Source organism: Neovison vison, chromosome 2, assembly GCF_020171115.1.
Source record: "Neovison vison isolate M4711 chromosome 2, ASM_NN_V1, whole genome shotgun sequence".
NCBI classification, from domain to species: Eukaryota; Metazoa; Chordata; class Mammalia; order Carnivora; family Mustelidae; genus Neogale; species Neogale vison.
In genome coordinates, this window is record NC_058092.1 from 151,639,025 (window position 1) to 151,665,186 (window position 26,162).

The following is a 26,162-nucleotide window of genomic DNA, read 5'->3' on the forward strand; positions in this document are numbered from 1 at the left end:
CGGGGTCCTGGGATCGAGTCCCGCATTGGGCTCTCTGCTCAGCGGGGAGCCTGCTTCCCTCTCTCTCTGCCTGCCTCTCCATCTACTTGTGATTTCTCTCTGTCAAATAAATACATAAAATCTTTAAAAAAAAAAAAAGAAGAACAATAGAAGAAAATTATTAGAATTTCACCATTTGACCACCCCAAATAACTGACATAAAACCATGTTCATCTGGAGCTGCTAACATCACAAAAAGAGATACAACCAGACATTGTGCGCCTCCTGACTGAAGAATGCATTACCTACAGAGTATTTGTACCAAAAAAAGAGATTATCAAACCTAAATCTGATAAACCCTATATACAATTACCAATGTACAGGAAACGTAGAGACAGAAGTACATGTTAATGACATCACATGGAGGTAATCAGACGAATCCAGAACATGAGAAGTTTTAGAAGACAAAACACGATTTTTTCCAACAAATTGCAAGGAAGAAAAAAAGGAACGTAGAAGACCATTCTAGGAAATCCTATATCCAACTTACAGGAGTGCCAGAAAGAGAAAACAGGTAAAATGAAAGGGTAAACAGGGGCGCCTGGGTGGCTCAGTGGGTTAAAGCCTCTGCCTTTGGCTCAGGTCATGGTCCCAGAGTCCTGGGATCGAGCCCCGCATCAGGCTCTCTGCTCAGCAGGGAGCCTGCTTCCTCCTCTCTCTCTCTGCCTGCCTCTCTGCCTACTTGTAATCTCTGCCTGTCAAATAAATAAATAAAATCTTTAAAAAAAAATGAAAGGGTAAACATTATCAAATATAATCTTAGAAGAAAATATTTCATAACTGAAAAGGTACATGTGACCTCAATTAAATAGGCTTAACCAAGAAAACACCTACAACCAATCAGTGAGGAAACACCCACAGCTGGACACTTTGGCTTTTCATCATAAGCCCTTAGGCACTATATTTTATCATGCTCATGTATTATTTTAATAGGTACTAAAAAAACACAGCAACGAGGCTTCAAGAATGGCCCGGAAGATTAATTAGCAGTATTACTAAATGAAACTATAAGAAAATCTTGTTATATTTAAAAACAACATCCTCCAAGACCTAAAAAAAAAAAAAAAATCTGCTTCTTTTGTCATGGAAAATTATACTAATCCTCTAAAACACAAGAAAAAAATGAATCTGATCGAATTCTTGTGATGGGCCTCAGAGATGTGCATGATAGAGTCAGACCCTTGGCGAGTTCCAGATTAGAAGCTGGAATCTGGGAGGCTGGAAATTGGTAAGAAGATGTGAAGAATGGAGAAAAACACCAAAAAAGATCAAAAGCAGACTTCTAACTTTGCTGAGTCAGCTGTTCCCTAATGAATTTGGATTGCCAGTATTTGCTTCGATAGATGTCAATGCATTTCAACCACTATTTAAGATCAATAAACTGAGTGCAGAATACAAAATACCTCCATAAGAACTTAGAAGCAACATGTTTCAACTATTTTTTTTTAAGATTTTATTTATCTGACAGAGAGAGATCACAAGTAGGCAGAGAGGCAGGCAGAGAGAGAGAGAGGAGGAAGCAGGCTCCCTCCTGAGCAGAGAGCCCAATGTGGGGCTCAATCCCAGGACACTGGGATCATGACCTGAGCCAAAGGCAGAGGCTTTAACCCACTGAGCCACCCAGGTGCCCCTCGACTATTTTATTTTAAATTAACTTGTTACTACAGGATAAATGGAACCCAAGATACTATAGGGCCATTTAATTTAGTCACTCTATACAGGTTGACAATAATACCAGATTTCAGTTACCATAAAATGTATTACAAAACAATAACTAAGGGCAAAGAACCATGAAGATGATCACTGGAGAGAAAATAAATATACAGTGTATATATTGATTGATCTACAGCAACTCCAAGTATATGAACATGAGAATACTGAGTAACAAATATCTGATTTTTAAGCATACAGATGTATAATTAATAAAAGGTCTACTGGTAGTATTTCATTAATTAAATCAGTTAATCATTTAAATCACATGAAACAAATTTAGAAAAAGTGCTTCCTCACTCCCACATTCATGAAACAATTCTAAACAGACTCCAAACACAGTTATAACATTAGTGTCTGACTATCATCCCCCCCACACACAAATTTATTATCCTACAGTTCTGGAGGTCAGAGCCTGAGGACAGTCTCATTGGTCTAAAATCAAGGCATTGCAGGGGCGCCTGGGTGGCTCAGTTGCTTAAGTGTCTGCCTTCGGCCCGGGTCACGACCTTGGAGTTTCTGGTCAAGCCCCGCATCGGGTTCCTGCTCAGAGGAAGTCGGCTTCTCCCCTGTGCCCCCCACCCCACTCTCATGCACACTCTCTCTCTCAATAATTAAATCTTTAAAAAATAAAATAAAATCAAGGGGTTGCAAAGCTGTGTTCCCTTCTGGAGGCGAGAGAGGAAAACTCATTGCCTTGCCTTCCCCAGCTGGTAGGGGCTGCACACATTCTTCGGCTTCACGACCCGATTCCATCTTCAATGCCCACAGTGGCCAGTCAAAACTTTCTCACATCGCTGCTCTTCTGCACTGTCCTCTTCTACTTCTACTTCGACAGATCCTTCAGATCACACTGAACCCACCTGGATAATCTCCCTATCTTAAAGTCAGCTGATTAGCAAGCTTAATTCCACCTGCAACCCTAATTCTCCTTTGCCATGTAACCCAACACAATGCTCCCAGCTCATGGGGACATCTTTGTTGGAAGGGGAGGGGTACTTTTCTACCCATCACAGCATATCCTCTTTATTTAAACACTTTTTTAAAAACTGCATATGGAGACACCTGGATGGCTCAGTCAGTTAAGCATTGACTCTTGGTTTCTGCTCAGGTCATGGTCTCAGGGTCGTGGGATCAATCAAGCCCAAGTCCAGCTCCGTGCTCAGAGCAGTCTGTTGGAGACTTTCTCTTCCTCTCCCTTTGCCCCTCCCCACCCCACACTCATTCACACGCTCTAAAATAAATCTTTAAAAAATAAAAATTAAAAAATTAAAAAGCCTGCATGTGATGCTATCTCAGGATATCTCAATTTCCAACCCAAGCCATTTGTAAAACATTAGAACTGCCCTATTTCTTTCTTAAGTAAATTTTACCTACCACAATAGCTAACACTATGCACCAGGAACTGGTCTAAGCGCTTTAAACACCTTCACTTATTTAATTATCACAACCACCCTAAAATTTACACCCAGTAAAGCAGCTCCAGGAGTAATTACTGAATCTGTGTTCAATTTCACTGCATCTTTGTACCAATTCCACCTGTTGACTTCTGAAAAAAACTCAAAAGTCACACCAGTTGAGGTAAAGTCCTAAAGAATGCCCCAAACAATGAGATAATTAATAAAGTGAATACACAGTAGCTCCTTCTTCGCAGAATTATAATTTGAGGGGGGGGGAAATTCGCCTGATCATACATACATGAAGGAATTGTCAAACTTACAAGCAATTTAATAAATGAAAATAATATGTACCACTTCATAGTCACTAAATTACCATGAAATAGCTTCCATCTGCATTACTGGATCTGTGACGGGCCACTCCAACCTGCCTTTAGAAATTGAGACTTATTCCCACCAGCTGCTGGGCAAACCAGCCTCTGGCAACTAGCCCTCAACTATGACTCCACTTTCAAGAACTGTCTCCACTGGAGAAAGTGCCTGGCACACCCGCTTCCACAAAACCCACTGACAGATCATCACAGGTGTAAGTGCCCCGCCCCTCATCTCAGCTACGAAAATCTCTGAAGGGCCATCCTCCCTTCAGAGTTCCCACAGGGTCAGGTGGAACTTATGTTCAGACTGTATCACAGGGGCACCTGGCTGGCTCAGTCAGTGGAACAGGCAACTTTTTTTTTTTTTTTAGTTCAAGTTAGTTAACACAGAGTGTATTATTTGTTGCAGGGGCAGGATTTAGTGATTCATCAGAATTGCATTGCACAGAACACCCATTAAATCAACTGCGCTCCTTAATGCCCATCACTCAATTACCCTATCCTCCCCACCTCCCCTCCAGCAACCCTCAGTTTGTTCCCTATAGTTGAGCCTTTTACGGTTTGCCTCCCTCTCTGTTATTTTATTTTTCCCTCCCTTCCCCTATGTTCATTTGTTTTATTTCTTAAATGCCACATGAGTGAAATCATACGGTATTCATCTTTCTCTGACTTATTTTGCTTAGCATAATGCACTCTAGTTCCATCCTCATCACTGCCAATGGAAAGCTTTCATTCCTTTGGATGACCAAGTAATATTCCGTCATGTGTGCATAACACACACACACACACACACAAACACACACACACACACACACATCTTCTTTATCCATTCCTGCATCGATGGAAATCTGGGCTCTTTCCATAGTTGAGCTACTGTGGACACTGCAACTATAAATATTAGGGTGCACATGCCCCCTTCAAACCACTATGTTTGTATCCTTTGGATAATTACCTAGTAGTGCAATTGCTGGGTCATAGGGTAGTTCTATTTTTAACATTTTGAGCAACCTCCGTATGAGCATGTAACTTTTTTTTTTTTTAAGATTTTATGTATTTGGGACGCCTGGGTGGCGCAGTTGGTTAAACGACTGCCTCCGGCTCAGGGCGTGATCCTGGAGTCCCGGGATCGAGTCCCATATCAGGCTCCCAGCTCCATGGGGAGTCTGCTTCGCTCTCTGACCTTCTCCTCGCTCATTCTCTCTCTCACTGTCTCTCTCTCTCAAATAAATAAAATAAAATCTTTAAAAAAAAAAAAAGATTTTATGTATTTATTTGCCAGAGAGAGAGAGAGAGAGCACAAGCAGGGAGAGCAGTAGGCAGAGGGAGAAGCAGACTCCCACTGAGCAAGGAGCCAGATATGGGACTTGATCCCAGGATCATGACCTGAGCTGAAGGCAGATGCTTAACTATTGACTGAGCCACCAAGGCATCCCACAAACACACAACTCTTGATCTCAGGGTTGTGAGTTCGAGCCCCACGTTGGGTGTAGAGATTACTTAAAAATAAAGTCTTAAAAAAAAAAAGTGGGGGACGCCTGGGTGGCTCAGTTGGTTAAGCGGATGCCTTCGGCTCAGGTCATGATCCCAGCATCCTGGGATCGAGTCCCACATCAAGCTCCTTGCTCAGCAGGGAGCCTGCTTCTCTCTCTGTCTCTGCCTGACACTCTGCGTGTGCTTGTTCTCACTCGCTCTCTCTCTGACAAATAAATAAATTAAAAAAAAGAAAAAAAAGTGGGACACCTGGGTGGCTCAATGGGTTGGGCCTCTGCCTTTGGCTCAGGTCATGATCTCAGGGTCCTGGGATATAGCCCCACATCGGGCTCTCTGCTCAACAGGGAGCCTACTTCCCCCTCTCTCTGCCTGCCTACCTCTCTGCCTACTTGTGATCTGTCAAATAAATATATAAACTCTTTAAAAAAAAAAAAAAAACTTCTGCAGAGGAAAGAAAACTAAAAGGCAACCTATGGAATGGGAAAAGATATTCGCAAATGACATATTTGATCAAGTGTTAGTATCCAAAATATGTGAAGAACTTCTACAACTCAACATACAAAAAAACCAATCCGAGGGGCGCCTGGGTGGCTCAGTGGGTTAAGCCGCTGCCTTCAGCTCAGGTCATGATCTCAGGGGCCTGGGATCAAGTCCCACATCGGGCTCTCTGCTCCGCGGGGAGCCTGCTTCCTCCTCTCTCTCTCTGCCTGCCTCTCTGCCTACTTGTGATCTCTCTCTGTCAAATAAATAAATAAAATCTTTAAAAAAAAAAAAAAAAAAAAAACCAATCCGATTTAAAAATGGGCAGAAGAAGGGACGCCTGGGTGGCTCAGTGGGTTAAGCCGCTGCCTTCGGCTCAGGTCATGATCCCAGGGTTCTGGGATCGAGTCCCACATCGGGCTCCTTGCTCAGCAGGGAGCCTGCTTCTCCCTCTGCCTCTGCCTGCCACTCTGTCTGCCTGTGCTCACTCGCTCTCTCTCCCTCTGTCTCTGACAAATAAATAAATAAAATCTTTTAAAAAAAATAAAAAATAAAAAAATTTAAAAAAAAATGGGCAGAAGACTGGAATAGACATTTCTGCAAAGAAGAAATACCAATGGCCAAGAGACACATGAAAAGATGTTCAACATCACTCAGCATCGGTGAAATGCAAAACAAAACCACAGTTAGATAACACCTCACACCTGTCCGAATGGCTAAAATTAAAAATACAAGAAATAAGCACTGGTGAGAATGTGGAGAAAAAGGAACACTCGTGCACTGCTGGTGGGAATACAAATTGGTGCAGCCACTGTGGAAAATGGTGTGGGGGGGGTTCCTCAAAATATTAAAAATGAAATTACCATACGGTCCAGTAATTCTACTACTGGGTATTGATCCAAAGAATATGAAAACACTAATTCGAAAAAATATATGCACCCCTATGTTTACTTTAGCATTGTTTATAACAGCAAATTATGGAAGCAGCCCAAGTGTCCACCAATTGATGAATGAATTAAGGATAGTGTATGTATACACACGTACACACACACACACAATGGAATATTACTCAGCCATAAAAAAGAATGAAAGCTTGCCATCTGCAACAACATGGATGGGGCTAGAAAGTATAATGCTAACCAAAATAAGTCAGTCAAAGGAAGACAAATACCGTATTATTTCACTAGTATGTGAAATGTAAGAAACAGAACACTAGTAAAGGGGAACAAAACAAAAACAAAAAACCAAGAAACAGACTCTTAACTATGGAGAACAATCTGATGGTCACCAGAAGGGAGGTGGGGGGGGGTGATGGGTGAAATGGGTGAAGAAGATTAAGAACACACTTATCTTGACAAGCATTGAGTAATGTACAGAATTGCTGAATCACTATACTGTACACTTGAAACCAATATAACAATGTATGTTATCTGTACTGAAATTTAAAAAATAAAAATAATTAATTTTAAAAAGAAAAGAATGGGGGTGCCCGGGTGGCTCAGTGGGTTAAAGCCTCTGCCTTCGGCTCAGGTCATGATCCCAGGGTCCTGGGATCGAGCCCCGCATCGGGATCTCTGCTCAGCAGGGAGCCTGCTTCCTCCTCTCTCTCTCTCTGCCTGCCTCTCTGTCTACTTGTGATCTCTGTCTGCCAAATAAATAAATAAAATCTTAAAAAAAAAAAACATAAATATGTACCAGATAATATGTGAAAAAAGATATCACAAAGTTGTATGCCTATCAATTTAAACTACTCTAAATAGGGGGTGCCTGGGTGGCTCAGTGGATTAAGCCGCTGCCTTCGGCTCAGGTCATGATCTCAGGGTCCTGGGATCGAGTCCCGCATCGGGCTCTCTGCTCAGCGGGGAGCCTGCTTCCTCCTCTCTCTCTCTCTCTGCCTGCCTCTCTGCCTACTTGTGATCTCTGTCTGTCAAATAAATAAAATAAAACCTTTAAAAAAAAAACTATCTAAATACATATACACATGAATTAATGACAAAAGAAATTTCCAAAAATTCTTAGTTTTTGAGGTTAGGATATGAGAATTCAAAATTATTACTTGTTTAAAGTTTACTCAGAAAATATTTTAAGGTTGAATTAATATAAAATGGCAACACTAAATAAATAGGTAAGTCTAAAATTAAATAAAAACATAGATACCACAGGATACTGTTACTGAAACCAAACAATTGTATGTAGAAAGCATCACAAATTCGTTGTTAATTTCTTCAAAATCGATGTTATAAACCACTAGAGAGAAGCCTGCAAAGAAAGAACTCTAAAATAAACAAATGCACACACAAACATACCTGCCACAGGAGGGACGATACCAGAAAAACGCACTGTTGCATGTTCTCCATTAACCTCAACTCGTCGACCAATGACATCTGATGTCGAAGTGTCATTCATTATAACGTAGCCAGAATCCAAAATATGAGATCTAGGAAGAATAGTATAAAAAATTAACAAGAATTAATACAGATTTTAAAAGTCCTTTAAAAATATTTTTTTTTAATTTCATTGAGATAATTGTTTTTTTTTTTAAGATTTATTTATTTATTTGACAGACAGAGAGATCACAAGTAGGCAGAGAGGTAGGCAGAGAGAGATGGGGAAGCAGGCTCCCTTCTGAGCAGAGAGCCCGATGCGGGGCTCAATCCCGGGACCCTGAGATCATGACCTGAGCCGAAGGCAGAGGCTTAACCCACTGAGCTACCCAGGCGCCCCTCATTGAGATAATTCTTAAGGTCAACACTCCTGACCAATTTGGTCTTCATATTTTGGTGAAAAGAAGGACTGACAGATATATGTGCCATATTCTCATAATTTGATTTTACTTTACTTTCTAACTGTATTTTGATAACACATTTTTCTAAGTTTTGTTTAACTCTAGTTAGCTCACATCACATAACTTGTCTATTCTGTCATTTACTGAAGAGGCTGGAAGGAGAGGAGAACAGAGACAGGGGGATAAAAGTGATAGAGAACAGGAAAAGAAAAAGGGCAATATGGGCATTTTTGTCTCTTCAGTAAGGGAGAAAAACCCAAATCCATAGATACATGAAGCAACACACCGAATGAACAATAAATAAAAAAATTAAACTCTAGGGGCACCTGGTTGGCTCAGCTGGTGGAGCATGCAGCTCTAAAAATACAGAACCCTAAAATTAAAGAGAAAGAGAAGGTCTTAAAGGGAGACTGAAAGAAAAGTATTCCCAATTTAGGGATAACTAGATCCAACTCCTACTTCGCAGGAAAGCAGAAGACTGAAGAATCATATTAGATGACATTCCCAGGCTGTAGTCTGCCAAAATCCAGACAGGGGGATCCCTACTGTCACACAACTCCATTTCTTCAACAAATAAAATGCAAGGAGAAAAAGAAAGGCATGGAGATCTGGAGAATGAGTGGATTAAAAGAAACCTAAGAAATATGTCAACCAACTGCAATATATGGCCTTTATGTGGATCCTAATTTTTAAAAACCGTAAATAATTTTAAAGTAAAAGAAATGAGGATACTGAAAATTTGAACTGACGAGATTTGATATTAAAGAATAACTTTAAGATTCAGTGAAATCCTGGGGCGCCTGGGTGGCTCAGTGGGTTAAGCCTCTGCCTTCGGCTTGGTTCATGATCCCAGAGTTCTGGGATCGAGCCCCATATCGGGCTCTCTGCTCGGCAGGGAGCCTGTTTCCCCCCACCCCCACCCCACCCCCACCTGCCTCTCTGCCTACTTGTGATCTCTGTCTGTTAATAAATAAATAAAATCTTAAAAAAAAAAGATTCAATGAAATCCTTATTAAAATACCACTCGTGTTTTCCACAGAACTAGAACAAATATTCCTAAAATTTGTATAGAACCACGAAAGACCCCAAACACCCAAACCAATCTTAAGACAAGCCTGGAGGTATCACAATTCCAGATTTCAAGTTATATTACAAAGCTGTAGTAATCAAAGGTCCTGGCACAAAAATAGACACATATTCCAATAGAACAGAATAAGAGTCCAGAAATAAACCAACACTTAATATGGTCAATTAATCTATGACAAAAGAGGCAAGAGTATACAGTGCGGAAAAGACAGTCTTTTCAACAAATGGTGTCGGGAAAATTGGAAAGCTACACACAAAAGAATGAAATTGGACCACTTTCTTATTATACCATACACAAAAATGAACTCAAACTACATAAGACCTAAACTGAGTCCTGAAACAAAACTCCTAGAAGAATACATATGCAGTAATTTCTTGGACACTGACCCTAGCAACATTTTTCTAAATATGTCTCCTGAGGCAAGGGAAACAAACGCAAAAGTAAACTATTTGGGACTACATCAAAATAAAAACCTTCTGCACAGCAAAGGAAAAAACAAACCAAAAGGCAATCTACTGGATAGGAAAAGATATTTGCAAATGACATATGCAATAAGGGGTTAATATCCAAAATACATAGAGAACTTATACAACTCAACACCAAAAATACAAAAAATCCAATTAAAATGGGTAGAGGACCTGAATTAGTATTTTTCTGAAGAAGACAAACAGATACACACAGATGGCCAACACATACATGAAAGGATGCTCCCCATTACTCGTCATCAGGGAAATGCAAATCAAAACTACAATGAGAGACCACCTGACACCTGTTAGAATGGTTAGCATCAAAGAGACAAGAAATAACAAGTGTCAGTAAGGATGCAAAGGGAGAGGAATCCTCATGCATTGTTGGTGGGAATGTAAATTGGTGCAGCTACTGTAGAAAACAGTATGGAGTGTCCTCAAAAAATTAAAAATAGAATTACCATATGACTCAGCAATTCCAGTGCTGGATATTTACCCAAAGGAAATGAAAACACTAGTAATTTGAAAAGATGTATGTAATGTGGGAAACAAAGGCAAAAGAAAAATTAAATTTCCTTACTACTTAACAACCCCTTAAACAAGCTTTCCTCTAGGGACTCAACTGCCCCGATATTAATACTTTGCTAAGGGCAAAAGGCAATCTTAGCCTGACCCCCAGGATCCTGTAAGTCTACTTTAGCATATTAAAAATTCCTTTGGAAACTTCCTTTATCTGTAACCCCCAGGATACCTACTGGCTATCAACCCCCAAGCATATGACCTACCAATATACATTTGAAGGATCTCATGAACAAGGTTTTACCAAACAGTAAAAAATGACCTTATCCTAACAACAGCTAGCCCCTCAAGGTTCTGAAAACCTTGGTTCCAAAATCCTTAGATTTACACTATCCCTAACCCCCTCCAAACCTGAAAGTATATAATCAGCTACTCCTCATGACCCCAGTGCCACTCTTTCTGCTCAAGGGTCCTGTCCCCGTGCTTTAATAAAACCACGTTTTACACCAAAAACACCTCAAGAATTCTTTCTTGGCCATTAGCTTCAAGCCCTAACATCTTTCCTACATCATACGCACCCTGTATTTATTGCAGCATTACTTCTAATAACCACGATGTAGAAGCAACCTACGTGTCCTCTGATAGGTGAATGGATAAGGAAAAAAGGTGTGTGTAGGGGCGCCTGGGTGGCTCAGTGGGTTAAGCCGCTGCCTTCGGCTCAGGTCATGATCTCAGGGTCCTGGGATCGAGCCCCGCATCGGGCTCTCTGCTCAGCGGGGAGCCTGCTTCCCTCTCTCTCCCTCTCTGCCTGCCTCTCCATCTACTTGTGATTTCTCTCTGTCAAATAAATAAATAAATAAATCTTTAAAAAAAAAAAAAAAGGTGTGTGTACACACACATACACACACACAAATATTATTCAACCATAAAAAAGGATGGGATTATGCCATTTCGACAACAAAGATGGATCTAGAGGGTATTAAGCTAAGTGAAATAACTCAGACTGAAAAAGACCAATATCATATGATTTCACTCAGGTGGAATCTACAAAAAAACAAACAAATACACAAAAAGCAGAATCAAACATTGAATACAGAGAACTGATGTTTTCCAGAGGTGAGGGGGGTTGGGTGGGTGGGCAGAATGGGAGCTATAAGCTTCCAGTTATGCAATGAGTTAGTAACTGGAATAGGAGGCACAGTACAGGGAATATAGTCAATGATACTATAATAGACTTCTGTGGTGACAGATGGTAGCGGCACTTGTTGTGAACATAGCATAATGTATAAAGAAACTGAATCACTATGTTGTAAATCTGAAGCTAAAGTACCACTGTGTATCAACTATATTCAAAATAATTTTTAATAATAAAGACTCAAATGTAAAAGAATTTAAATGTTTAAATTTAACTATGCTAAAAAAAAGTTTTCACTAGTTTTAAATGCCTTTTTCAATTTTCATTAACATGTAAATACCATTTTCTTACAATTGAAATAGATAAGGGCACCTGGGTGGCTCAGTGGGTTAAGCCTCTGCCTTTAGCTCAGGTCATGATCCTGGGGTCCTGGGATGGAGCCCCCGAATCGGGCTCTCTGATTAGCGGGAAGACTGCTTCTTCCCCTCTCTCTGCCTGCCTCTCTGCCTGCTTGTGATCTCTCTCTCTGTCAAATAAATAAATAAAATCTAAAATGAATGAATGAATGAATGAATGAAACAGATATGGGCTCAGTCATTAAGCATCTGCCTTTGACTCAAATCATGATCCCAGGATCCTGGGATCGGCCCCGCCTTGGGCTCTCTGCTCAGGGGGTAGCCTGCTTCTCCCTCTCCCACTCCCCCTGCTTGTGTTCCTTGTCTTGCTGTGTTCCTCTGTCAAATAAATAAATAAAATCTCTTAAAAAAAAAAGATATAGATATGTAATCTGTTCTACTTCTTTAATAGCATAAACATTTTTCTATATAGCCACGGAGTCATATTAATCTCTTTAATGTTGACCTGTAGATACCAAAATTTAATCATTTCCCTGTTGATATATGCTTCCATTGTTTACTATCTCAAAGAAAACAGCTAAAAACATCTTCACTTTTAAATTATTCTTGTCCTTTGAAGTACTTCCTTGGGAAAAATTCTTGAGACAGTTATTCAAAGTAAATAAATATATTTAAGATTCAAGAAAGCCATACCCAAACCATCCATCCAAAGGAAAAGTTAAATACTGACACTGACACTAAGAGAAAATCTACTTGTTTACTTGTTTCTGTAAAGTCTTATGAATTTCCATGAAGAACTTTCAAACCAGGTCTTCTCTATTTGTACAACAATTTATTTTTCAAGTAATCTCTATACCCAATGTGGGGCCTGAATTCACGACCCCCAAGATCAAGAGTTATATGCTGAGCTAGGCACTCCTTGTGCAACTAATTATTGAAGTTGGACTTAACACATCATAACATTATGTGTAAATGTAAGACTTTACATTATATATTCTAAACATAGAATAATCCAACATTATCTCTCCTAGTTCTGTCCTAATTTTTATAAGATCAAGGATAAAATATGTGTGTATGTAAATGTATATGACCCACGTATATATGACCTAACCAAAAGAAGAACTCATACAAACTGTGGGTAAAATGTTTTTTAGTTACAAACTCTCCTATTACCCAGTTCACAAGCAAGAATGTCACGAGCTTTGTGTTGTCATGAGCCCCCCCTGAAATTAAACCCCACCGTCAATCCCAGAGTATACTGTCAGAGGGGTGGGGTGGGGGAAGGGGTCACTTCACTCTTTAACTTACACACCTCTCAGTCGTATGAATATATTTGGAAGGAATAGCTGTTATTTGTTCTATTAACAATAATGAGGAGGAAGGAAAGGAAAGATGATGAAAAGCAAAAGGAAATAATGCACTGTTCTCTGCAAATTTCCCTGGCTTGCCAGGGAATTACGATCCAAAAGACAAACAAAAAAAGGTAAATTTAGCCAAGACTCACTAAACTCTTCCTATCTCCTTGGGATTATTACTTTTCCAAATGTTCACAAAACATCTTTCCTAGAAATTCTAGTTCCCCTTGTTTGTTACTCTTTAAAGAGTATGAACAGGAGGGGCGCCTGGGTGGCTCAGTGGGTTAAGCCGCTGCTTTCGGCTCAGGTCATGATCTCAGGGTCCTGGGATCGAGCCCCGCATCGGGCTCTCTGCTCAGCAGGGAGCCTGCTTCCCTCTCTCTCTCTCTCTGCCTGCCTCTCCATCTACTTGTGATCTCTCTCTGTCAAATAAATAAATAAAATCTTAAAATAAAAAAAAATTTAAAAAAAAGTATGAACAGGAATTTTTTGCAATCATTTTTGCCAGTTTTTCATAAAGTTCTAGATGTAATTTCTCTGGAATGCAGACTAATTCAAAGATGTATTCATCAGAGAGAAAGAGAGAGAGAGCACGTGCATACACACACACACACACACATGGGCGCGCACACATGCACACACACTCATGTGTCGGGAAGCAGAGGGAGAGGGACAAGCAGACTCCCTGCTGAGCCGGGAGCCTGTTGAGGATGCAGGGCTCAATTCCAGGACCAGGATCATGACCTGAGGCAAGGGCTTAACTGAGCCATCCAGGCACCTGGAGAATGCAGACTAATTGAAAATGGCTAAATGCTATCTTCTCTTTTTATCTTCAACATGTTTTCTAACCAGACTTTTTTTTTTGGACAAGACAGGAAATCATTCTCCATAGAAACAACAAAAGATAAGAAATTGAATCAATCTGCCACTTTTCTGTCCTCTCTTATGCTACATTAAATATATTTTTAAAAGACGAAGCAAAGCTGCCAAAATATTAACAATCATTAATAAAAGCAACTAGTATCTGGGTGTTTCCTATGTTTCAAAATATTCAGGATTTAAAGTTAAAAGACATATACTACTACACCCAAGGAGTACACTTTCTTGTACTACTTTTTAGTCCAGATCAATCCCAAAAGCTTCTTTTCTTGTCTTCATATTTTTTCCACAAGTTGATTTCGAGGTTCAACTTTACTGATTTTTTTTCTTTTTTTTTTTTTTTTAAGATTTTACTTATTTATTTGACAGACAGAGATCACAATTAGGCAGAGGCAGGCAGAGAGAGAGGGAGGAAGCAGGCTCCCTGCCGAGCAGAGAGGCCGATGCGGGGCTCGATGCGGGGCTTGATCCCAGGACCCTGAGACCATGACCTGAGCCGAAGGCAGAGGCTTTAACCCACTGAGCCACCCAGGTGCCCCTACTGATGTTTTTCTTAAGAAGTCTGTTCAAGTGTTTGGAAGTCACCAGTTAGGCGGTCTCTTTTTCCATTTCATCCTCATATTTTTCTTTTTTCTTTTTTTAAAAGATTATTTATGTATTTATTTGACAGAGATTGAGAGAGAGAGAAAGGGAACACGAGCAGGAGGAGTGGGAGAGGGAGAAGCAGGCTTCCTGTGGAGTGGGGAGCCTGATGCAGGGCTCGATCTCAGGACCCTGGGATCATGACCTGAGCCAAAAGCAGACAACTGAGCCACACAGGCACCCCAATCCTTGTATTTTTCTAGGCATATCTTTCTCGCTTAATTTTTTTAAAAGATGACACTCAAAGAAGTATAAAAGGAATACACTGAAAGCTTCCTTTCCACTCCTGCTAGTCATTATCTCTTCCCGCTGGCAACAGCTTTATTAGTACCTTCTATATACTTCCTTACCCATTTTAAGCTTATACACACTGGTATTTTTCTTCTTTCTTTACACAAATGGTACCATACTACATATGTGGTTTTGTTCCTTACATTTTCATTCAATAATATAACCTGGAAATTTATCTACAGCCATGTCAGGAGCTTTTAAATTTTTTTCTGGCTGCATAGTATTTGTATAGATACAGATTGATTTAACCAGTCTTCAAACTGATGGACTTTGGTTACTCCCAAGTTTTTGCTATTACAAATAATACTGCAAAGACTAAACCTGCACATTTACTTTTTGATACCTGTGCAAAAATATCTGTAGAGGGGCACCTGGGTGGCTCAGTGGGTTAAAGCCTCTGCCTTTGGCTCAGCTCATGATCTTAGTGTCCAGGGATGGAGTCCCGCATCTGGCTCTCTGCTCAGCAGGGAGCCTGCTTCCTCCTCTCTCTCTATCTGCCTGCCTCTCTGCCTAATTGTGATCTCTGCCTGTCAAATAAATAAATAAAATCTTTTAAAAAATATATCTGTAGAAAATTCTCAAAACAGGTTTGCTAAGTCAAAGGGTATGTGCATTTTTAATGCTGACAGGCAAAACAAATGTCCCTTTTTAGTGGCTGTACCAATTCACAGTCCCAGCAGCACTCTTTGAGCCCCTGTGTCGTCACACTGCCCTTCACAAAATATTAACACAATTTTGGTTGTCAGTCGGACAAGTGAAATACGCATTTTATTTACATTTTCTTTTATGAAGAAAGCTGAGCATCTCTTCATTTTGATTCCCTTTTCCATCTGTTCACATCCTTTATCCATTTTCCTGTTGGTTTACTGATCTTTCTCATAATGTTTTTAAAATCTAAACAGTTTCCTGTATGTTCTTCATGATGAGGACTACATAGTTCCTCAAATAAAATATTTGAAAAGAAGTAAAAGGAAAGACACAAGCAGGTACTTTGCAACCATGTTCACAGTGCTATTATTCACAAAGACCCAAGAGATCCAAGAGATGGAACTAACCCAAATACCAATGTGGTGTATGCATACAATATTATTCAGCCTTAAAAAGAAAGGGAGGGGCACCCAGATGGCTCAGTGGGCTGGGGCCTCTGCCTTCGGCTTGTGATCTCAGGGTCCTAGGATTGGGCCCCGCATCGGGTTCTCTGCTTCCCCCTCTCTTTCTGCCTGCCTCTCTGTCTCCTTGTGATCTCTGTCAAATAACTAAATAAAAACTAAATAAAATCTTTAAAGAAAAAAAAAAAAGAAAGGGAATTCTGCTTCATGATACAACACGGATGAACCCTGAGGACATCACGTTAAGTGAAACAAGCCAGTAAAGACAAATACTGTATGATTCCACTTAAAAGTACCTAAAGTCATCAAATGCATAGAGAGAGAAAGTAGATTTGTGGTTGTCAAGGGCTGTGGGAAGGGGGAAAGTGTTGTTTAATGGCTAAGAGTTTCAGTTCTGCAAAATGAAAGGTGGTGATGGTTGTACAACGATGTGAATTTACTTAACACTACTGAACTGTAGTACTACTGAACACTACTGAACTGTTCAAATGGTCTGGGGTGCCAGGCCGGCTCAGTCAGTGGACCACTCTTAATCTCAGGGCTGTGAGTTCAAGCCCACTCTGGAGGTAGAGATTACTTAAAAATAAGATAAAAAAAAAAAAAAAAAGGGACGCCCAGGTGGCTTAGTGGGTTGAGCTGCTGCCTTCAGCTCAGGTCATGATCCCAGGGTCCTGGGATCGAGTCCCGCATTGGACTCCTTGCTCAGCGGGGAGCCTGCCCCTCTCTCTGCCTGCCTCTCTGCCTGCTTGCGTGCTCTCTCTCTCTCTCTCTTTCTGACAAATAAATAAATAAAATCTTGAAAAAAAAAGACGCTCAATGTTATCTGTATTTTAGTGCAATTTAAAAAATCAGAAATTTATGGGCACCTTGGTGGCTCAGTTATTAAGTGTCTGCCTACAGCTCAAGTCATGATCCCAGGGTCCTGGGATTGAGCCCTGCATCTGGAAGCCTGTTTCCCCCTCTCTTACTCCCCCTCCTTATGTTCCCTCTCTCCCTGTGTCAAATAAATCAAAATCTTTTTTAAAAAATTAATTAATAAAAAACTTAAAATATTTTAAGTTTTGTAGAGTTTTGATTTGCTTCAGCTTTAATTGGGACACCGGGTCATGAAATCCAACCCCTCATCTGGTTCTACACTCAGCGTGGAGTCTACTTGAGATTTTCTCTGCCTCTCCCTCTCCCCCTCCACCAATCCCCATCCCCACCGCTCTCTCTCACATGCACACACTCTCTCTGAAATATATAAATAAAATCTTAAAAAAGTAAAAGGATGGGAGGGAATATATTTAGGTGATTAAGTCATGACTACCAGAAATTCAGACTGAAGGGAGATCAAGGTTAATATCTGGTATTAAAGGATTCAAGAAAACATAGATGGCTCCCAAAGACTGGGAACAGCACAATAAGGGACAGTCCAAGTGAATGTTTCTCAGAACCCAAAGACTGCATCTGGGAGGCCTGTTCAAAGAAACAGTACAAGTCATGCAACTGGGGATCAGGGCCAACTGACAAGAACAGAGTGAGACCTCACTCTCACTTGGTGGTTGGAGTACTGGGCTGACTACCTGGACAGTGCCTAAGTGAAGTATTTTTTACCCTAAGTCCATAGGTTCTCAAGGTATCCCCTAACTGAAGATATTCACTAACTTCTCACTGAAACTGTGCGTATAGGCCAAAAAATCAGTTGGATTAGCAGCACCTGTGATCAGAGATATTTCATATCACATTATGGATATTTCAGATATCTCAAGATATTCTTTATAAGCATCGCTATTTCAAAATTACAGTATTAGACCTGCCACTAGATTTTTGACATTTAATGTTAATGAACACATGATTACAATTTTTATGTCTCTTGACATAAAAACTTCATTTCACATAACTGGATTTCATCTGAAATCCTTATATATTTTCTATTTTCCCCCCAAGTTTTTATTTAAATTCCAGTTAGTTAACATATAGTGTAACACTAGTTTCAGGTGCAGAATTTAGTGATTCAGCATTCCATCCAAACACCCAGTGCTCATCACAAGTGCTCTCCTTAATCCCCATCACCTATTTCACCCATCCTCTCACCCACCTGCTGGTAACCATCAGTTTGTTCCCTATAATTAAGAGTCTGTTTCTTGATTCTCCTTTTTTATCCCTCCCCCATGTTTGTTGGATGTCTTAAATTACACATGAGTGGGGCGCCTGGGTGGCTCAGTGGGTTAAAGCCTCTGCCTTCGGCTCGGGTCATGATCCCAGGGTCCTGGGATCGAGCCCTACATCGGGCTCTCTGCTCGGCGGGGAGCCTGCTTCCCACTCTCTCTGTCTCTGCCTGCCTCTCTGCCTACTTGTGATCTCTGTCTGTCAAATAAATAAATAAATAAATAAATATTTTTTAAAAAATTACACATGAGTGAAATCATACGGTATTTGTCCTTCTCTGACTTGTTTCACTTAGGGTTATACTCTCTAGCTACATCCACATGGTTGCAAATGGCAAGGTTTCATTCTTTTTTAAGGCTGCATAATATTCCATTGTATGCATGTGCCCCATTTTATCCATTCATCAGTTGATGGACATTTAGGCTCTTTGCATAATTTGGCTCTTGTTGATAATGCTGCTATAAACATTGGGGTGCATGTACCCCCTTTTAATCTGTATTTTTGTATCCTTTGGGTAAATACCTAGCAGTGCAATTGCTGGATCATAGGGTAGCTCTAGTTTTAACTTTTTGAGGAATCTCCACACTGTTTTCTACAGGAGCCACACCAGTGTGCATTCCCACCAACAGTGCAAGGGGGTTCCCCTTTCTCCACATCCTCACCAACACCTGCTGTTTCCTTTGTTGTTCATTTTAGCCATTCTGACTAGTATAAAGTGATATCTCATTGTAGTTTTGATTTGTATTTCCCTGAAGGTGAGTGATTTTGAGCCTTATTTCATGTAAAAATGTCTATTCATATCTTCAGTCCATTTCTTAACTGGACTATTTGAGGTTTGGGTGCTGAGTTGTAGAAGTTCTTTATATGAAATGTTATGTGTTTTCTATATTTAAAAACACCTTAAGGTGCCTGCGTTGCTCAGTCAGTTAAGTGTCTGCCTTTGCCTCTAGGTCATAATCCTAGAGGTCTGGGATCGAGTTCCATGTCAGGCTCCCTGCTCCACAGAGAGCCTGCTTCTCTCTCTCTGCCCCTCCCTCTACTTGTTCTCTATCTCACTCTTTCTCAAATAAATCTTGAAAAAAAAACCTTTAGGGATGCCTGGGTGGCTCAGTCAGTTAAGCGTCTGCCTTCAGCTCAGGTCAAGATCTCAGGGTCCTGGGACAGAGCCCCACTTCAGGCTCCCTGCTCAGCAGGGAGTATGCTTATCCCTCTCCTTCTGCCCCTCCCTCGCATGTGCTCTCTCTTGCACTGGCACTCTCAAATAAATAAATAAAATCCAAACAAACAAACAAAAAAACCCCAAACATTTTAAGGGTGACTGGCTGCTCAGTCAGTAGTGTGTGTGACTCTTGATCTTGGGGTTCTGACTTCAAGCCCTACGTTGGGTGTGGAGATAACTAAAATCTTAAAAACAAATTCTAAGGCGCTCACAAGATTTACCAGACTGCTAAAGGGGTCTTTATCCTTGATAAAGAAGCAAAGAAAATTTGAGGGCATGAGAGGAGTTTGGTGGTAAGTCTTCAACATATGCTTACCTTTTCTTTAACTGCACAATATCCATTCAAAATGCTAATAATTTAATTCTTCTAAGAATTCTTCTAAAAATGACTATTATTGTTTAAGAGTGGAAGAATCTTGTGTGCCTGGGTGGCTCAGTTGGTAAAGCAACTGCCTTCGGCTCAAGTCGTGATCCTGGAGTCATGGGATCGAGTCCCACACAGGGCTCTCTAATTGGCAGGGAGTCTGCTTCTCCCGCTGACCTCTCTCCTCTCATTCCTCTCTCTCTCTCAAACAAATAAAATCATTAAAAAAAAAAAAAGGTAGAAGAATCTTAACCTGGGAAAGCACCTAACAGAGACCTAGAGTTCTATCTATACTATCGAAACGGTTCTCACCTATTTTTCGCCTTTTCAGCCAGCTTCCCCTGCGGGAAGTGTACTCTCTCCGCCTGGTGGGCTGTCACTCACCCACTGCAGGAGTGGACACATGGCCCACGATAGCCAATATGATGACTCCACACCTCCATTTCTGGCATATAGCAACTGGTCCATATGTAAAGATCCTAACCCAAGGGGAGTCAGTCTTTTAGAAAATAACATGGGCTCTTGAAGACAGGATCCATCTCTCTCTTTCCCTAGACCTTAAAACAAAAGGACTACTTAAACCTGGAATAGCTGAGAGGCACCTCTGCCACTATTTGGAAAAATTTGTCTGAAAGGCCAGAAAGGGAAGTGGAGGTGATCCAACTATGCCTGAAGCCTTTCATTAGCCCAGTTAAATGAAACAGTAGTCTTTCTTTTGTTTACATTAGTTTGAACACAGTTTCTTTCTCCTAGGACTGAAAGAATACTGCAAAACACATAAGAATTAAGAAATTTGTTCCTATTTAACATAATTTGGACATTATATGCAGCCATGCTACTGGAGAGAAATTCGACTTTGTCCACTACAGAAGAGAATGGGACACAGGATAATCTAATCTCTCTGTGTCTCAGTTTCCTCATCTGTAAAATGTAGATAGTATTAGGACCTACTCCGAAGATGTTGTGAGAATTAAATGAGTTTTTATGTGTAGAAGTGCTCAACATATACAGTCAATATAGTCATTAAGATATCTTAATGATTAAGATCATTAACATCATAAATTAGAGATTCTATATTTAGGTAAGGGGAAATATTCCATAAATCAAATAACTATATCACATGCAGAATAACAGTAGCTGATATGGGGAAGTTTAATTTCAATAAGCTGGGGCACCTGGGTGGCTCAGCTGGTTAAGCATCTGCCTTTGGCAGAGGTCATAAGCCCAGGGTCCTGGGATTGAGTCCTGCATCAGGCTCATGCTCATCTCTCTCTCTCCCCCTCCCTCGTGCTCATGCTATCTCTCTCTCTGAAACAAATAAAATCTTTTTTAAAAAATTACCACCCAGGGGCGCCTGGGTGGCTCAGTTGGTTAAGCGGCCGCCTTTGGCTCAGGTCATGATCCCAGAGTCCTGGGATCGAGTCCCACATCAGGCTCCCTGCTCAGCAGAAAGCCCGCTTCTCCCTCTCCCTCTGCCTGCCTACGTGTGCTATCTCTATCAAATAAATAAAATCTTAAAAAAAAAATTACCACCCAAAAATGTTACAATTCCCAAGTATTTAGCCCAATTTTTTTTAAAGTAAGCTCTGCCCCCAATGCAGGGCTTAAACTCACAACTCTAAGACCAAGAGTCACATGCTCTACCAACTGAGCCAGCGAGGTGCTTGCATTTAGCAGAATTTTAAACAAACCCATCTGCTGTTCTTAAAAAAAAAAAAAAAAAAGTTTTTAGTTGTAAAATACACATAAAATTGATCATATTCACTATTTTTTTTTGAAGATTTTATTCATTTGACAGCACAAGAAGGCAGAGAGGCAGGCAGAGAGAGAGAGGAAGGGAAGTAGGCTCCCCACTGAGCAGAGAGCCCAATGTGGGGCTCAATCCCAAGACCTCGAGATCATGACCTGAGCCGAAGGCAGAGGCCCTAATCCACTTAGCCATCCAGGCTCCCCCATCTTCACCATTTTTTTTTTTAAGATTTTATTTATTTATTTGCCAGAGAAAGAGAGAGAGCGAGAGCAAGCACAGGCAGGCCAAGTGGCAGCAGAGGCAGAGGGAGAACCAGGCTCCCCACTGAGCAAGGAGCCCGATGTGGGACTCCATCCCAGGATGCTGGGATCATGACCTGAGCCGAAGGCAGCCGCTCAACCAACTGAGCCACCCAGGCGTCCCCATCGTCACCATTTTTAAGAATACAGTTCAGTGGCATTAGATATAGTCACATTGTTGGGCAAGCAATTTTCAAAACTTTTGCATCCAGCCAAACTGAAGCTCTATACCCATTAAACAACTCCCATAGCCCTTCCTCCCCAGCCCCTACCTTATGTTTTTATGAACCTGACTACTCGAGGTATCTCATGTCAGTGGAATCAAACACTATTTGCCTCTGTGACTTGTTTACTTCACTTACCATGTCTTGCTGTCCTTTTATGCTAAATGTCAAAGCCTGTCTCCCAAGTTTTACTACAACCTGACAGTAAATTCTTAGCCTTCGCATACTGAATTATCTCACGAAATTTTTTTTTAAAGATTTTATTTATTTATTTGAGAGAGAGAGACATGACAAGCAGGCAGAGAGAGAGGGGGAAGTAGGCTCCCCGCTGAGCAGAGAGCCTGATGCGGGGCTTGATCCCAGGACCCTGAGATCATGACCTGAGCTGAAGGCAGCGGCTTAATCCACTGAGCCACCCAGGCACCCATATCTCACAAAATTTTAAGTAGGTCCCCCAAAAAGCTTTAAGCATTTCCTAAGAGACCAAAGGCACTCCTCTCTAAAACACCAATGTGTAAAATCTACATCAAACCCACAATTTTGGGGGCACCTGGGTGGCTCAGTGGGTTAAGCTTCTGCCTTAGGCTCAGGTTATGATCATAAAGTCCTGGAATCAAGCCCCGCATTGGGCTCTCTGCTCAGCAGGAAACCTGCTTCTCCCTCCCCCTCTGCCTGCCTCTCTGCCTACTTGTGATCTGTCAAATAAATAAAATCTTTAAAAAAAAAACACACAATTTTTATGACAAAACTGTATGAATGAGAATAAAATTAATCACTAACTTTGTGCCCTTTCTTTATACACTTTTAAATACCAACAAATCTCCCCAAACCACTCTTCCACAAATTCATCCCAGCACTCCTAATAATTGGCAAACTATAATATTTCTCCTTTCAGGCAGACCCTAATTACTCTCTGGGTCATATTTTTTTTTTAATTTAAATTCAAGTTAGTTAACATACAGTGTATAATTAGTTTCATTCTCTGGGTCATATTCATTTCACTCTTACTGTCTGCCATATTGTTTTCTAGTGGACTCTTTTATTTTCCAGCAAAATGCTAAAGTAGGGGGCACCTGGGTGGCTCAGTGGGTTAAGCCGCTGCCTTCGGCTCAGGTCATGATCTCAGGGTCCTGGGATCGAGTCCTGCATCGGGCTCTCTGCTCAGCAGGGAGCCTGCTTCCCTCTCTCTCTCTCTCTCTGCCTGCCTCTCCATCTACTTGTGATTTCTGTCAAATAAATAAATAAAATCTTTAAAAAAAAATGCTAAAGTAGGGAAAGTATCATACACTTTTAAAAAAATAAAGTCTGACGTGCTACTTATACAACAAATATTCTATTAAGTGTATGATAAACTGACTTTAATAAATCAATCAGAAGAGGCACCTGGATGGCTCACTGGGTTAAGCACCTACCTTGGACTCAGGTCATGATTTCAGAGTCCCAGAAAGAGCGAGCCCCTGCTCAGTGGGTGCTTTTCCATCTCCCTCTGACCTCCCCCTTACAAGTCCCCTACCCCTGCTCATGTTCTCTCTCAAGTAAATATCTTAAAAAAAAAAAAAAAGTCAAAAAGAAAAAATCAAAACCACCAGAAAATAGTAACAACTCTAGTTTTATTGTTGAACATGTACATCTTACAAAAATAATTAAGTATGGAGATGATCCAAGAAGTCTGTTTAAAATCAGACAAAGGTAAAACAAAGGTAAAAACAATACTGTGCGGCGAGGTTAAGATTTACTTAAGATTGAATTAGATTCAATTAATTATGCATTGCTAAATTAAAAATTAAAAGGTTAGCCCTGTAAGTAGAGTACCAGAGTAATATTATCTTCGAAGGAAACACAGAAGTAAAAAATGAAAAGAGAAAATACACAAGATCAAACCTCAATCCAAAAAAAAGGCAAGAAAAGAAAGCACAGAAGTACCAAGTGTAAGATGGTACTTCCTTCCACAGTTACATTATAGAAAATCCAATCCATTCCTTCCAGTTACATTATAGAAAATCCACGGGGAGCAGACACTGCGTTAGACACCAGGAATACAGCAGTAAACAGAACGTACAAAAATGTCCTCACGCAGTTTCCATCCCAGCGGGGAAGCCCCGCGGGTCCGACGAACGAAGAACGCACCGGGCGTGTTAAAGGACGGCGAACACAACGGGGAGGTCCGGGAAAGCCGCGTCAGGAAGACCGGCTGCGACGGCGGTATTCCCATAAATGAGGGAGTTAGGGGACTAAACCGGGTGCACAGATGCGGGGGAGAGCAGTCCAGGCAAAGGAGCCCCAACTGCAAACACCCCGAGGCCGGGCTGTGCCTGAAGAGGCCGGAGGGCGGGGCAAAGAGCAGCGGTAGCTTCAGCTCTTACCCTGGGTGTAACGGGAGTCCTCGCCGGACTTCGCAAAGCAGGGCAACAGTCTGATATTTTAGGAGGGTCGCCTTAGATGCTGGGATGAAAAGAGGCTGGAAGAACAGCGAACGGGTTAGGGGGCCGGCAGCAGCCCGGGTGACAGGGCTGCAAAGCGGCGCCGAGAAGTGAGAGGCCCGGGGTCTGACAGTCTCGTGATTCGCCGCCGGATTACACGCGCGGCGCGAGGGTGACGGGCGACTCCGGAGGTCCGCGCCTGAACCACACCTCAGTTACGGCAATGAGTTACAAACACCCGACGGTCAAAAGGCAGAGCCTGTCGACCTGGGTTTTTAACGTCCCCAGCGACGTGCTGTGTGTGACAGCGGAGACAAAGGTGAGAAGTGAAGGGATGGGGACGCTGGGACGAATCTCAGACGGCAGCGCCCGCTGGGCCGCTGTCACACACGAAGTCGCCCTCCCGTTCCTTCGTCCCCGCTGTCTTCGTCCTGCAGCCCGGTGCCAGAGAGCCCCGACCTCTCCACCAGACTCGGCCCCCGGCAGACAGGGACGTCACGCCCTCCCGCGGACACCCACCACCCAGGCCCATCCCCAGGAGCCGGCAATGGAACTTCTCCAAAAAGCTCCAAGTTCGGCGCCTCCTTCACGTTACCTCCCCGTCACAGACGCTAAATGACGGGAAGTTCGGAGCCATTTCTCTCACCGGAGCCATCTCCCCTCCTCCCAAGTCACGCGCCACCACACAGTGCTGGGCGGCGCGGCCCACCCGCCCCCTTGCCCGCGGCCGGCGCCAGGCCCCCGCCCGCCCGGACTCCCTTCCGGCCCGCACGTCCCGGTCTGAGTCTGACAGGGGTGGCAGAGAGCAGGCACCGCCCGACTCCGACAACCCGAGAAGTTTCTAGGAGAGGACAGAAGGACCGAAGCACCGCCGGGTGACGCACCGGCCACAGGCCAGCCACCCGCGTTTGGCTCCCACAGCCCCTCGGCCCCTCCGAAGCTCACCTGCCCCGCTGCTACCGGGGTGGTCGGAACCGCGACCCTCGCACGCGCCGGTCCGCAGCAAAGCTTCCGGCTTTGGCCGGAAGTGATTCTTTAGGAAGATAGGAAGTCCCGCCTCCGCGAGATGAGCGGCGGCCGCTGGCGCTCAGGCGTGAACGTAATAGACTAGGGTCTCGGGAGCCAGATGGACATTTAGTCCATCCACCCAAACCCGCACAGCCTGTGGACCCCCATGTTGCACGGGTGCTTCCCGCAAACCCAGGAAGTCAGAACAGGCCAATGACCGTGCACGTTCTAGTTTGCCTGTTACTCAGTACCGCGTTTACGCAGTTTAGCACGTAGGACACGTGTAGTCCCAGAGGAAAAGATGGTGTTGCTGCCTCAAAAACGACAATAATAATAATAATTATTATTATTATTAATATGAGACAGAATGAAAGTAAATACAGTAACAGCAAATTCCTTAGGCATGTTGCTTTCTGAACCTCAGCATTCTATGTAACTAGTTCAAAGGGTCAAACGGCTTGTGAGGATCGGATGAGACGACACAAATAAACGGTTAGCAGTAGGGTCTGGTACGTGATCAAAACACACGACACCTGAGATGTCGTTATCACTAGCTGAACCCACTCAAGGGAAACTCAGGGAGGTAGCATTCATGCTATGAAAGTTGAGAA

At 42.1% G+C, this 26,162-nt stretch overlaps 1 protein-coding gene across 2 annotated transcripts in view; it reads right to left on the reverse strand.

Annotated features, from left to right (window-relative positions):
- The window catches only part of TBCE (tubulin folding cofactor E), an 82,864-nt gene extending 57,271 nt beyond the window's left edge, over nt 1-25,593 (reverse strand). For both annotated transcript variants that reach the window (XM_044239324.1, XM_044239323.1), the window contains exons 1-2: nt 25,489-25,593; nt 7,798-7,928 (exon numbers count right to left, since the gene is read on the reverse strand). In XM_044239324.1, coding sequence (XP_044095259.1) covers nt 7,798-7,897 — 100 coding nt within the window. In that variant the 5' untranslated portion in view covers nt 7,898-7,928; nt 25,489-25,593. The remainder of the gene's footprint in view (nt 1-7,797; nt 7,929-25,488) is intronic.
- Between the last annotated feature and the right edge of the window lie 569 nt (nt 25,594-26,162).